General features: G+C 40.9%; 1 protein-coding gene across 5 annotated transcripts in view; it reads left to right on the forward strand.

Moving 5' to 3' along the window:
- Positions 1 to 14,227, forward strand: part of LOC136974191 (CUE domain-containing protein 1) — an 88,058-nt gene that overhangs the window by 34,942 nt on the left and 38,889 nt on the right. For all 5 annotated transcript variants that reach the window (XM_067268996.1, XM_067268997.1, XM_067268998.1 and 2 more), the window contains exon 2: positions 1,852 to 2,836. In XM_067268996.1, the coding sequence (XP_067125097.1) occupies positions 2,171 to 2,836 (666 nt within the window). In that variant the 5' untranslated portion in view covers positions 1,852 to 2,170. The remainder of the gene's footprint in view (positions 1 to 1,851; positions 2,837 to 14,227) is intronic.

Consider the following 14,227-nt stretch of genomic DNA (forward strand, 5'->3'; position numbering starts at 1 on the left):
CAGAGTAGCAGTTACTGACAGACACAACTGACATGACTATTCTTACATACCATGACAGAATAGCTTAACGTTAAATATGGTTGGAATTGGCTGGATTGGTTTGCATAAAACATGAGCAATACCAGTAAGTACTCACCAGTAATGCAAAACAAAACCTATTTAAAATAATACTTTAATTCTTTAGTTGGAAAGAAATAAAAATATTAAAAAATATATATAGCAAAAAACACTAAGATTGGCATTATATGTACATTTTCTTATCACAAGCACTTTCGACAAACCTATAGTTGTCATCATTAGGCAAATACAGAAATGTACTAAAAATTAAACGGAAATAATCTGATGAAGAACAGAACACTTAAAATTTAAATTAAAACTTTTGTCAAAACCATTAAGAACATGTAAAAACCGTGACGTGTTACGTCAAAATGGTTTTGACATAACACGTAACAAGTAACAAATATTATATTTGTTACATGTTCTTAGCAGTTTTGACAAAAGTTTTAATTTAAATTTTAAGTGTTCTGTTCTTCATCGGATTATTTCCGTTTAATTTTTAGTAAATTTCCGTATTCACCTGATGACAACGACTATAGGTTCATCGAAAGTGCTTGTGATAAGAAAACATACATATGATACTGATCTCAGTGTTTTCTCCATTTTATTATACAGTATTTGGAGTGAAAATCACCTCATTGATCATTATATATAGCAGGGGTGGGCAAGCAAGAGTTCAGTGGGAGCCAAAATGTAGGTTTTGCAAAATGCATGGGAGCCGCAGTTCTGTACTGTTGTGGCGGATAGTATGGTAAAGCACGCGATTTTATTATATAATATAAATATAATATAAAACAAATATTGAATTTTTTTAATAAACATATTTTCACAAAATTATAAAAATAAAATTGTAAAAATAATAATAAAAAACAGAAATTAACACTTTCAGCAAAAGCCGCATGTAACTCAAAAAGAGCCGTATTTGCCCATGTCTGATATATAGCAGATAACATAGCAGAATGTTGATTCCAAAAGAAAATCAGATCAGTTTTTTTTGGGAGATGTTGAAAATTAAAAATTTGTGTTCTATTTCAGTTGACTCTAGTCAAACCAAGGGTCTTGGCAATTCTAAATGATGGAACAAATTTACATAAAGAGGTCAGTTTTAATTTTGGTTGGTATTATAGCCTTCTTGATGCAAAGGAAGGATATGAATGCCAAAAACAATGGGTAATTACAGTACAAATTCTGTGTCAAGCCATGCAATCCTCAAACATCTTAAATATACATGATTTAAGTACTGGATATAAATTTTCAAAATCAAAAATAAAAAAGTAAGAAAAACTAAAGTAAAAAAGAAACATTACTAAAAGATACAGAAAGTTTAACTCCATAAATTTTAGCATTCAATATGTTTTCAATATGAATTCAATAAATTTATATAGCAAATAAATTATTTAATTGAAACCAAAGCAAAATGAAAATATAGGAATTAAGTTCCACTTTTCCAATAATTTATATTAATTTACAGCTGTATTAGATAATCTATGACTACATCCAGACACCTCTCTGTGATGGAAAACAGTGTACTGCTGATATAACAGAAAGTAATAATTCAAAAAAGTTTCTGTAATATGAATATATATGATTTCAATTTGATGCAAACACTTAATTTTACAAGCAAAAGGGAGTAGTGATTAAGCGAGTATTGATTGAGTAAAATATGTATTTGAAAAAAACACGAAATTGTATAATACAAGTAATAATGTAAGCATATTATTTTAAAATTTTATATTTGTACTTTTTAATTATGATTACTAAAAGTAATTAATATGATAAATTTTTTCCTTTCAGATTTTCATATCCAGTGAATAATGAAAACATCAGTGTGATAATTTTAATTGTTGAAACATTTCATTCAGTATGATAGATCATAGATAAGTGAATTTTTGTGCAGGAAATGCACAGAATTTTTCTTTTACACACTTATCCCTCAGTGGGAATTATTTTTACTTAATACCCATACCTAAAGTAAAATTTTTAATTATAAACATTATATTCAGCCTATTTTTATATTTATTTGTAGCTTATCACTTCTTAATTTTGCCCAGTAATAATTTATAAAAAAATTTTGTAAATTTTTCTATGAAAATATATTCGCATTGTGTTAATCATGGCTACTGAAGAACCTCAGCAACAAGTACCAGAGAGTCGTCCTGTAACTCAATTAGAATTTCATCAAGCAATGCAAGATTTTAAGACTATGTTTCCAGAAATGGATGAAGATGTAATTGAAGTAGTTTTACGAGCTAATAATGGTGCTGTTGATTCTACCATTGATCAGTTGCTTGCAATGAGCACTGATAATGAAAATGAACGTTTAAGAGCAGAACTTGATGCTACTGAAAATGATGAGTTGCCACCATGCTATTCACCTGCAACCCCACCACCGTCCTATCACCAAGCAGTGCCATATGTTCAAAGTCCTGCTCATTCCCCAGCACCTACTATAATAAATTCTTCTCCTGAAATAAGACACACTATCCCACAATCCCCACATCAGTTAATAGACATACCTCAGAGAGCTAGACAAACTAATGAATTGCCATCTGTTGCTGCCCATGTAAGACAAAATTCTTCTAATACTGCATCTTCAGAAAATAATTTACAATCTGAAGATACATCTGTAAAAACTCCATGCAGTACGGGGACAAATAATATTCCTCTTCGCACTGTAAAAAGTTGGCTACCACCACTTCTTGGTGCCCTTCCAGATACATTTCTCAGGCTAGAAGAAACAGACCGAGAACCTAATAGGACACTACAATCTCGTTTAGAGGTAATTTAAATAATTTTTAAAATATTTTTAGATAACAGGTGATTTAATTTATTTACTATTAATGATATGAACTGATATGTTAATTTAAAATGTATATTTTACTAAAAGTAGTTTATAAACAATATTAAATATATATATTAAATCTATAAAGTTTATATACTATGTATGATTTACAGTAAAAATGTTCAAATGGATATTTTTGAATTTTATTGAAACTATTATTTAATAATTTTAATGTATATGTCATTATCATTGTATTGGAAATAATCATTTTTAATAATAAGAACATGAACTGTTAATTGATTTGAATGAATATAAGGTTTGATTTAGACAAGAAATTATCTTTGGTTTTTAAAAAATTTACATAAGTAAATTGCATTTAAACTTAGTGTTTTATTTCAATCAATATTAAGATATATAGTATTTTCTAAATATTTGTAAAATTTTATTAACTTGTTTACTAATTGACAATTTTATTTGTCATTGGAATATTTTTAAAAAAATTTAAAATTATTTCTCAAAGAGTAGATTAAAAACATTTCTTTGAAACAGCTCTTTATACTTTTAAAAATACTATACAATATGAAATTTTAATGCTACATTTTTAGAACAGTAAACTCCAACTGCACCAGAAAACTGGAACTGTACATGCAGATAAGAATTACACCTCAAAATTTCCAGCTAAAATTCAATATTGAAACGTTTTCAGTTACTACTTCATTGGCCCTCATCAGGAAATGTAGAATGGAAAAACCATTTTATAAAAATAGAATGCTGTTGTATTCTATTTTTAGAAGTTACAAATACATTCAAATAAAGACTGTGACGTATATTATGAGTCTAGATAGTATTTGCATTTGATAGCATATGCATTTGATACATGAATGGCATCTGTGTTAATGTGTAAGGCCGCCGACTTCCAGGGGAAAACAGTTAATCACGCGTCAGGAAAACCTAGGGTCGAAAACGTATGTGGGTGGTGGTGGTAGGAGACAAAGATGACAAGTGTCTTACACAAAACCGTTTATTCTAACTACTAAGTTAACTTACATATTATTGGTACAAATTGCGATCTAGATCGACTCTTGTGGTGATAGAGATCTCCGGTTGTCGGTAGTCGGATGCGGTTCGTCTTTCGAAGATGCGTGCCCAGGGCTGGGATGACGAATTGTCTATTGCACTGGACGTGTGGCTAGGACGGGGGTCACCAGCTGGCGGACGTAGGTTCTGGCGTCTATGAGGTAACACTGGTCCAGAGGAGAACTGCCGCACTTCTTCCAAGAACGACAGAAGGAGGGTCCACCCTTTGAACTTGCGACTCGGGAGTTTTATAGGAGTTCCCCCCTGAATTTCACCCTTTTGATTGGTTCTATTCTTCTTCTCCCTTACCCCGATTGGTCATTTCTTTTGTTTCTATGCGAAACTGGAGACCGATCTGGGTCGGGAGAGTTCCGAGAGGTGTTGACAGAGTCTTTGAAGTTCGTGCTCGTATATTCCGCCGTTATGGCCCTCTCTTTGACGTTTTTGACCTCACGCGGTCCGCCAGATGCTTCGGTGGCCATTTACCCCCCTCTGTTTCCCGTTTCTGACACTCGTACACGAGCACCTGGACAAAGCTCCCTCTCTCTCGGTTGACATCCCCTCGGTCGTTCATTATCGTGTCGCGTTTGTTTTAGGATAAGTTTGGGAGAGTTTCTCTCGCATCTGGATTACATCACCAACATATGTTCCTGACACGATTTGACTCTCAAAACTTCCCGACTTCGGAACTTTATAATTATTCACCACATTTTAGGCGCTTTTGCGATCCTTACACGGCTCCCCGCCATTTAAAAATGTCGCTCTGAGGTTAGCAACATTTTACCTGGCGACTCGGGTTGCCGGTCCGATCTCCGCGCCTGCAGAATCTGCGATCCCGTTTTCTCCTCCCCGGCCGAACCGCGCTGGGTTTCCGCTTTGGTTCGCGACCGATCGGTTATCGCATTGACCGTCAAACAAACTAATTAATATAAAAAGTTTAATATGGATTATAAGAAAATTTTCTATTACTACATATACTACATCATGATTAATATAGATAATTACAAAACAAAGGAGTATAACAAATATTATAAAATGCAAAGCCTTGAATAAGGAGCGTTTGTTATTGCGATGGGGTTTTCGCATTTCCTCTTCTCCCCCTCTTCCTTTTTTTTCGATTTATTTATTTTTTTTTCATCATTGGGGGCGCCAACTTCTGGCTCTCCCTACCGCCAGGAACATTTCTTCCCTTTCTCGGAAAGCTTGTCTTTCCCGATCTTGGCACTGGATAATTCTTCTCATCTGTTCCAAGATTGCTTGGCCTCTTCCCACCCCCTGTCGGGGCCGAGGTGGAAGGGCGTCGTTGCTTCTCATCGGCGGCAATCGGGCCCCTCCCGCCTGCGGGGAATTGTCCCTCTTTGGGCTGCCATTCACCTTGCTTATGGCAGCCGATACCGCCTTTTCCACTTCCCTCCGCAGGTCAGGGTCTATTTCAGCCCGGGCAAGAGGATTATTTCGGGGTTTCTCCGCCGGGGGTTTTGTGTCACCTGCCGAAGGGCGCCCCTCACGGTGTCCGAGTTCACCGTGAATTCGCTTTCTGGCCATACCGAATGGCTTGTTGTTCCCTCGGCGCCGCCTTCTTCCGTATTCCATGCTGTCTCCATGTCGATTGTCTTTTCTGTTAAAGATAAAAGGAAAGAATGATTAAATGATGAAAGCGTGTTTAGCTTTAATATGCCGGCTGGTCCCTTCTTTTTCTACGGAAGAGCGATTTCGTACGCGATCTCTCCCGAATATGTATGCATATATGTTTCGTTATAAGCCGAGGAGGGGAACCTCATCTGACGCCGAACAGGGGCCCTTTCAGTCCTCGCTATCCGGTTCGGGTTCCTCGACAGTCCCTCGATTTCTTACGGGGAAGATAGTCACCAGCACATTTAGGACGTGACTCTCGAGCATCCGCTCTAACATTTTTATACTTAAGGTCATGCAATCTCTCATTCGTATGATGAACTTTAAGTCTCCGGTCACGCTCCTGGGAATAGATTCCCATTGCAATGTCTTGCCTCTGCCGCGAACTTCAATTCTTACTCGGAAGCGCCCCGATTCTTTGCGGCTTCCTACATTTTGAGCTATGATATAAAGTGGGGAATTCTCGTCGATTGTTTCTGTCTTAATGATTTGGATAATGAAATCCTTTTGGTGACAATGGAGACAGGATATCCACGTGAGCGGTATGGACGCATCTAATCCTACGATGGACATCCGTACTGAGTTATGGTTTATATGATGTATGTAAGAGTGGTGCTCGGTTAGGTGCGGTATTACTTGTTGGTATACTCCTTCCCAGGTGCAAGCATCATCCAAGGAGGGGCAAGAACACGTCCGGAAGGGACAGTATTGCTCATGCACTCTTCTGTCCTTGAGAGGTCTTCTCTCCGGACATCCGTTGTCTTTATAGGCACACGGCAGAGCTATGATTTCGCCCAGCTTTTCTAGGGTCAGATTTCTAATATTTCTCAATTCTCCGCGGCAGACGGGGCATTGTCGGACTTGTGTTTTGCATCGGGCACAGACTGTATGGCCCGACAGACATTGGAAGGTAGGGGGTGCCATGTGTTCATAGCATACCGGACACTCGAACAAGGCCACCAGGGCAGGATCCGGAAGAGAGTCTCCGGGTGATGCCTGTTCCGGGATAGCCACTGCTCGGTCTTCCTCCATTTTTCTCGTTTCTATACAAAAGGAAAAGAAAAATTGGTTGAGTCTTGGTTTTCTAACTAACGGATTAATATAAAATTCTACTGCGACACGAGATAAAATTTTTCGCGCCGTTTTTTTTTTTTTTTTTTTTTTTTATAACCGTCTCATTTGCGACGGAATCGTTTCAAAACCGACGGGAAGTGTTATGGCTTCTTCCCGTTTCGGTTCGGTTAATTTTTCTCGCTCGTCCTCTCTTTCCTCAGGAATGTTGGGAAGTGGCTTCGCTTTCGTGGTCCTCGGTAACCGTTCTGTCATCTCCAATATGACGGGTTCTATTCGTTCTTCCCTTTGGAAAGATGGATAAGGACTCATTGACCTTTGTCTTCCCAAGCAGTGTGGCCGCTTGTGGCATTTCCAAACCATCAGAAGGATCGATATAATAACAGCAGGGACCACAAGACTTAGATTCCACATTGAGAATGGTTGTTCTGACACACCTGGTGTCGACGAAGGGATATCCGTCTTTACTGATTTGATCTCTTGATCTATTTCCTGTAGTCTTCGTTTTGATAATTCCAGGGACCACTCCTGTCCTCGGGGTTGGAGCACACCCGGGGTGATGTTTCCCCGGATGTATCCCTGCAAAATTCTCATCTCAGTACGATTTAGAACGTCCGATATTGCGGGTATCACGTATTGATTTCGGAGCGCAATTCTAAAGGAGGTTCTTGATTGGAAGTGTGCCGTGAGTCGCACGCCGGGCACATGGCCGGTGCAGGTCATCGGCAGTCTAAATATTCCTGTGTTGTTCAGTTTAATCATCTTGACTGGTGAGCGTTGCTGATCTCTCTCCAGATTGCACTCGATAACCAAATTTAGAGGTGATGGGGTAGAGTATATCCAAGTCCCTTCTTCGTCGATACGACGGAACATTGGTTTCGGATATACAGATACTCTTCTTTTACAGAGTTTGTTTACTACTGGCTCATCTGCCATGAATAACGCATATTCGCACGATTGATATGGAAGTCTCCACACGGCGACTTCTGGCGCACAAATCGTGGTCAATCCAGACCTACATTTTTGCAAGTCATGTGCTTCTAGCAACATGTAAAGTTGTCGATTCCTCGATAAAGCGATATACGGATATTCGGTCTGGTAATGGGCAAATGTTTTGGAAACGGGGAAGTATGCGGGAAATTCTACCGCTTCATACAAGTCAAAATATCCTTCGGGGGTGATTAATGGAAACTTAGCAAAGATTCTCAGCGTCGACGGAAGTGCCACTGCTATGGTGGTTATCCATTGATAATATTTAAAGACGTTGTCTTTGTTTAGGGTCTCGATCAGCGAGATTCCGCTAGGTAAATGTTTGTTTATTTCCGTTAGTGCTTCTAACAGCTGTGACCTTGGCAGGAAATATGAGCTGAGTCTGTCGTTCTCTAGCATCTCGACTGCCTGTCTTAAGTTCGTGACGCCGATTCGGAACTCCATGACGGCATTTTCTGCATATCGAAGTGCTGTACTTACGACGAATGTATAACTGAACATTTGGAGTTGTTTGTCTAAATAATCTTGACGTCTAATCATCATGTCGACGTATTTCCGGTTGTCCTTGACCGCTTGTAGGGTTTGGTTCATGACGGTTGTTTGGGCCTCTAAAATGTGCACAAATTTTGTTGATTTCTGGATAATTTATTTATTTGACTGTTCATTGCTTCAACTTCCTCCGAGGTTGCAGTACCGAAGAGGAACTTCAAGATTTTTCCTCCAACGTCAATTTATCCTCGTTTCGATTGGGAGGGATTTCCTGTAGTTACGGTGGATTTTAGTTCTTTATATTCTGTCTCGAAGTCGGTGAGGGATCGTTGTAGGTTTGTCAGTTCTGCTTCAGCTAAAGTCCACAAGGGTTGCATAGGGTCATCTTGCTTCCGTTTACCTTCTTTAATGACGGGGACTAATGAGGTTAAGTGACGGTGCAAACCACGAAGATAATTGTCGTATTCTTCGAACGATATCTCGATGACCATAGTCCATTGACTTGTGGTCATAAGGAAGTTTCCCTGATGTAAGAATATGATACCTTTGGTCAATGCAGGTACGATCATTGATACGTCGTTTACAGCGTAGCTTAGCAACATGAACACATAGACTACTATAAACTTTTCCATCGTCATCTGACAAAAAGGGAGTTTACATTGTTACTAGTTTCGATTTGGTGACAATTGATTTAAATGCGCACGCGTATTTACAATAGACCTCGCTCCAGTTGGAGGATGATATCTCCTCTTTCACAAGAAAGAGAAGCTACCATTTACAATCGGCGAACAATCCAGTTGGACTAGGGTGTGGCAGCCGCGGAAGGCCCTCATTTTGCCGACCGGTCTCGGCGACCTTCGCGTCCCGCACCGCTCCCATATTTGGTTGTATACTTCCCGAAGACTTGGGAAGGACCCACGGATAATCGCTTACTGGTCCTTGACTTCGGAGAGCATAGTTGTGTGTAGGTTGTGACGGGATCACGGGTTGTTCGACTTCCGTGTCTCCGGCGGTGTTTGTGATATCTGTCTGGCTTTGCTGCAGTGAGTCTAAAATGATTTCGTCCCAGGGGTCAACCTGTTCTGTTTGAGGTTGCACCTCCGTTAGGGATGATGGATCTGCGTTGTTCGCGCCGGGGCTTCCTTCTCCTGCATCGGGCGGTACAAATTCCAACCTAGCGATTGCAGGTTTGAGCCTATTAGCATGCGTGTGTAATTTCTTCCCGGATTGGATGTGTTGGACTATAAAGTCTACGGGGCTCGTCTCTGCAATTATTCTATAGGGACCGTGCCATCGCGGGGCCAGTTTTCGCTTCACTCCCGCGGGTATAACTACCTCATTAACAAAAACTCTGTCTCCAATTGAGAATTTGTATGGCTTGTGCCTACGTTGATGATAGGTATTTCTATCATACGCGGCTTTTTCCGCGTGTTCCTGAGCTAATTTGTGGGCTGAGGTCATCCTCGCTCTTAACTCGCTCGCGTAATTTTCATTTATGTCATAACGGGGTCTATTTGGTTCGATAACGATATCAAAGGGGTAAGTCGGATCGCGTCCATACAAAAGGAAAAAGGGCGTTTCGTTAGTGCTTGAGTGTACTGTCGTGTTGTACGCGAAGAGAGCATACGGGATCATTTCATCCCAATTGCGCTGATCCGCGTCAACATAATGAGTTAAAATATCTATCAGCGTTTTGTTCAATCGCTCTACCATTCCGTTACATTGGGGGTGATACGCTGTAGTAAGGAGTCTTTCTATTTTTAACAATTCACAAACCTCCCTCATAACCTTGGAAACGAAATTGGATCCTCTATCAGTGAGTAATTGTTTCGGGACCGAATGTCGGAGAATAATCTGCGTGACGAACGCTTTTGCCACTGTTTTTGCCGTAATGTCGGGCAACGGGATCGCTTCGGCCCATCTAGAAAAATGATCGATAAAGACCAATAGATATTTGTTGCCGTTATTAGTAATAGGAAGGGGACCCTGGATGTCCAGTGCAGTGCGTTCGAAGAGTCTTGACACTCGAGGGAACGTCTGCAGTGGGGCTTGGTGTCCGTGTTGGGGCCTTTTCCTCATCGCACACTCTTGACAGCTATCGCAATAATGGGCTATGTTCTTATTCATTTCTGGCCAAAAGAACTGTGTCTGTAGTTTCTTTCGCATCTTTTTCTTACCTACATGTCCTGAACTGGGGATATCGTGGAACATTTTTAAGACATAATCTATCATAACCTTGGGTACGACTATTCTATCCCATTTTTCGTTTCTCTCGGGGTTTTCCTTTCGATGATAGAGGGTTTCGTCTGCGTCTAAATAATAATCTGCGAAGTCTACATTTGTTTCACGGGAGGACAATTTTCCCATTAACTGTTGTCTAATTTGCTTACAAAAGGGATCCTTTAACTGTTGTTCCTTTATTTGTACCTTACTATATATAGGTTGCATCTCGCAAATTTTCGCTACGGGCATTCGGCTTAACGCATCTGCATTTGTGTGAGCCTTGCCTGGTTTATGAATTATTTCGAACTGATACTCTTGTAATGCCAAATTCCATCGACTAAGTCTCGAACTTTCGTCTTTAACGTTAATAAGCCACCTAAGGGGTCTATGATCTGTGATAATTGTAAATTTTCTCCCATAAAGATAGGGTCTAAAGTGTTTGATCGACCAAATCACGGCCAAACATTCCTTTTCTGTTGTGCTGTAATTTTTCTCGGCTGATTTTAACAATCTGCTTGCATACGCTACGGGAAGCTCTCCACGTTCATCTTTTTGTGACAACACTGCACCTATCGCTGTGTTGGAAGCATCTGTTGCCAATATGAAGGGGCTGTTAAAATCTGGGGACCTAAGCAAGGGTGCTGTAGTCAAAATTTCCTTTAATTTCTCGAACGCGGTTTCATGTTCCTGGTTCCAGTGAAACTTTACGTCGTTCTTTAATAAATCCGAAAGGGGTTTTGAAATTTTCGCGTATTGAGACATGTGTCGTCTATAATATCCTGTCAAACCCAGGAATGCCCTAACATCTCGCTCATTCTGGGGTTGAGGAAAATTCTTAACGCACTCTATCTTTGACCGATCCGGTCGGATACCATCTTCTGAAACTTCGTGTCCTAAAAACTTTATTTGTCGCCTTACAAACTGACATTTCCGGGGCTTTAGCTTCAATCCAGCTGCCGCCAGTCGCTGGAGTACCAACTCCAATCGTTCCAAGTGCGATTCGAAATCTGGGCTAAATACTAATATGTCATCCATATAGACGAGACAAATCTTGTTTTTCAAGCCGCTTAATATTAAATCTGCCATCCTTTGGAATGTCGCAGGAGCTGATGCGATTCCCATTGGAAGGCGATTATATTGATAATGGCCCGACGGAGTGCTAAACCCCGTCTTTTCTTTGGATTCAGGGCTCAGGGGAATCTGCCAGAATCCACGTTTAGGGTATCCATGGAAGAAAAGTATCGCGCTCTTCCCAGCAAACTCAGTGATTCCTGGATATGGGGCAACGGATAAGGGTCTAACTGGGTAATTTTATTTAATTGGCGATAGTCCACGACCATTCGATAAGTTTTATCAAATTTACGGACCATCAAAGCCGGGAATGCCCACGGAGAGCTGGAGGGCTCTATCACTCCGCTCTTTATCATTTTATCCACTAATTCATCCATTATTTCTCTCTGGGCATATGGAATTCGATATGGGGCACGACATATTGGGGGATTATTTCCAGTATCTATCTTATGCTCTACTAAGTCACAATAACCCAAATCGAAATCGTCCTTCGCGAATACATGCTTATATTTGTATAATAAATCTAGTAGAGGTGTCAGCTTATCCTTTCCTACTTCGCTAAAGTTAAATAAATTCGCAAATTGAGCTCTAGTTAGTTCGTTTTCATTTGATCGCGTCATTTTATTTTGTTTCGCGCTTTCCTTTGTTTCCTCTTCCGCTAAGAGAAAAGTTCCTAACTTACTTCCTCTGTTTAATTTAATCGGTTGTGTTTTTACATTCATTATTCTGACGGGTACTCTACCCTGCTTCCGTGTTTTGACTAACGTGTGGGCAACAAACACGCCTTCTCGTTCGGGGAGTGTCGGTTCAACAACTCCTAATTGTCCTGTCAACGGGGAATGAACTTTCCCCTCTACAATGACTTCTGACCGCGGGGGAATGACGTAATCGTCGGCTAACGTCACTTCCTTAGGAGAGCTGTTCTCTCCCTGCTCTAAACTATTAACCTTTGTTTGTTTTAACTTCTCCCGTTTAGTTTTTCGCTTGCATTTATTTTTCTTTTCGTTTTCGCGTCTCCTATAGTTCTATTTTCTCTATCGCTACTTACAGTTACATTTAAATCGTCTTTTGACGGTACGCGTATTTTTGCGCCTGCTTTCTCGCGCTTAATTTCGACGCTTTCATTTAATTTGGAACTATCGTCGCTTTCTTTTATTTCGGCTAGTCCCCAAAAGGTCACTGTGTCTCCTGAAGGGAAACTAAGCGTCGCATTTTTAACCGAGATCGTAACATCGTATTTTTGAATAATATCTCTACCTAAGAGTCCGTCGTTAGGCATAGTAATCTCGGGGTGCACTAAATAACAATCGTGGAAAAAGGTCAAACGTCCGATCTGGAATTTTAACTTAAACTTTCCGAATGTCTCGATAACGTGTCCGGTGACACTTATTAACTCTACTATTCTAGTTTCCGCTCGCCGCAATCGCGTTGTATCGGGAAACAGCTCTCTAGAAATCAAAGTAACAGCAGCACCTGTGTCTATTGTCAGCTGAACCTCCCTATTTTCTATCTCGCAAATTATTGTACAAGGAGGCAATTCTCTACCTCTTGATTCATTGATTCCCGCTAATTGGGGTGTCTCTGGACCTATCGGCGGTCGATTTATTTCGCTATTTCGTTCTCTAAACGCAACCGATGTGACTCTGTCGGAGTCTCGCGTTTGTTTATTATCTACGGGCATGTTTTCTGGGGCAGGTAATGCTAAAAATCGAGGGGCGGCTATGTGGTTCGGTGCGCGCTTCGTATCGAAGCTGCTTCCGGACCAACCTAGACCGTAATGCGGGGGATAAAAGGGCAACAGAACTCCTTGTCCATCGTTTTCGTATTCAAATTGTCTAAACCGCGTAGGGGAAAAGGGTATCTGTTCTGACTGACTAAATCTAAAGGGGTTCGGCCGATTTCTAACGGGTATCTGCCATTCGAGAACTTCTTGATTCGCTCCCCACTTCCGGGGATCCGGAAGAAAGGCGTTTCCTCCGTACCAATCGAGAAGCGTTGGCATATAATCTCCGTATTCTGCACAATTAGGATTTATCGCTCGGAATTTTGATAATCTATCTACATTCCTTCTCCAAGGGGGTATCAGACCTTGTTCCGAAAAGGGGTCGTAGCAAGGATATCGCGCGCGGGGTTGTCCTTGCGGGTTAGCGGGTTGAGATCGCGGGGAAAATTGTTGTGGTGGGCGTCGCTGCAGGCTCGGGGGTGCCGCGGATTTCGCATCCCGTCATTTGCTCTATCAGCTCCTTGTATCCGATTCGTTCGCGAGGGTTCTCCCCTTTGGAAATTGTTTATTGACTTAGGCTAGGGCGGTTGATCGAGCCTTTTTCCTATTGTCGCTAATTGTTTCGAAATTTGCGCGATGTTTGCGTCGAGAGCCGATTCTCTCCGCAAATTGGGTTCTTTCGTTGGCGTGTCGCGCCCTTCTACTGCATCATTGATGCCGGCAACTAAATTTCGTGTTTTTCCTGCCAATTGATCTATCGTTTCTTCGCGGATAGCTATTTTTAAGGCCTCGGCGAAAGTTGCAGGGTCATGCGTCATTACACGCCTTTTTAGCCTGTCCGTTAAGCCATGCAAAAACTGGACGCGCAATTTTTCGTCCAGCTCTCGCTGTTGACAGCGTTTGATAATTGCGTTCTCCTGTTCGTTCGCGCCCGTTTGTTCTATGCTTGTCGCGCTAGCGAGGGATTGCAAGCGAACCGTGAATTCTTGAACCATCTCATCTCTCTTTTGAGAGCACGTATGAAATTTCTGAACGCAAATCGAGTATGGTTCTTGGTCAAAATGCCGAATCATCAGCTTTTGAAAAGTTTCGAACTCCGTTATGCTTTTCAT

Source organism: Centruroides vittatus, unplaced genomic scaffold (genome assembly GCF_030686945.1).
Source record: "Centruroides vittatus isolate TY-2023 unplaced genomic scaffold, ASM3068694v2 contig_345, whole genome shotgun sequence".
Lineage (NCBI taxonomy): Eukaryota > Metazoa > Arthropoda > Arachnida > Scorpiones > Buthidae > Centruroides > Centruroides vittatus.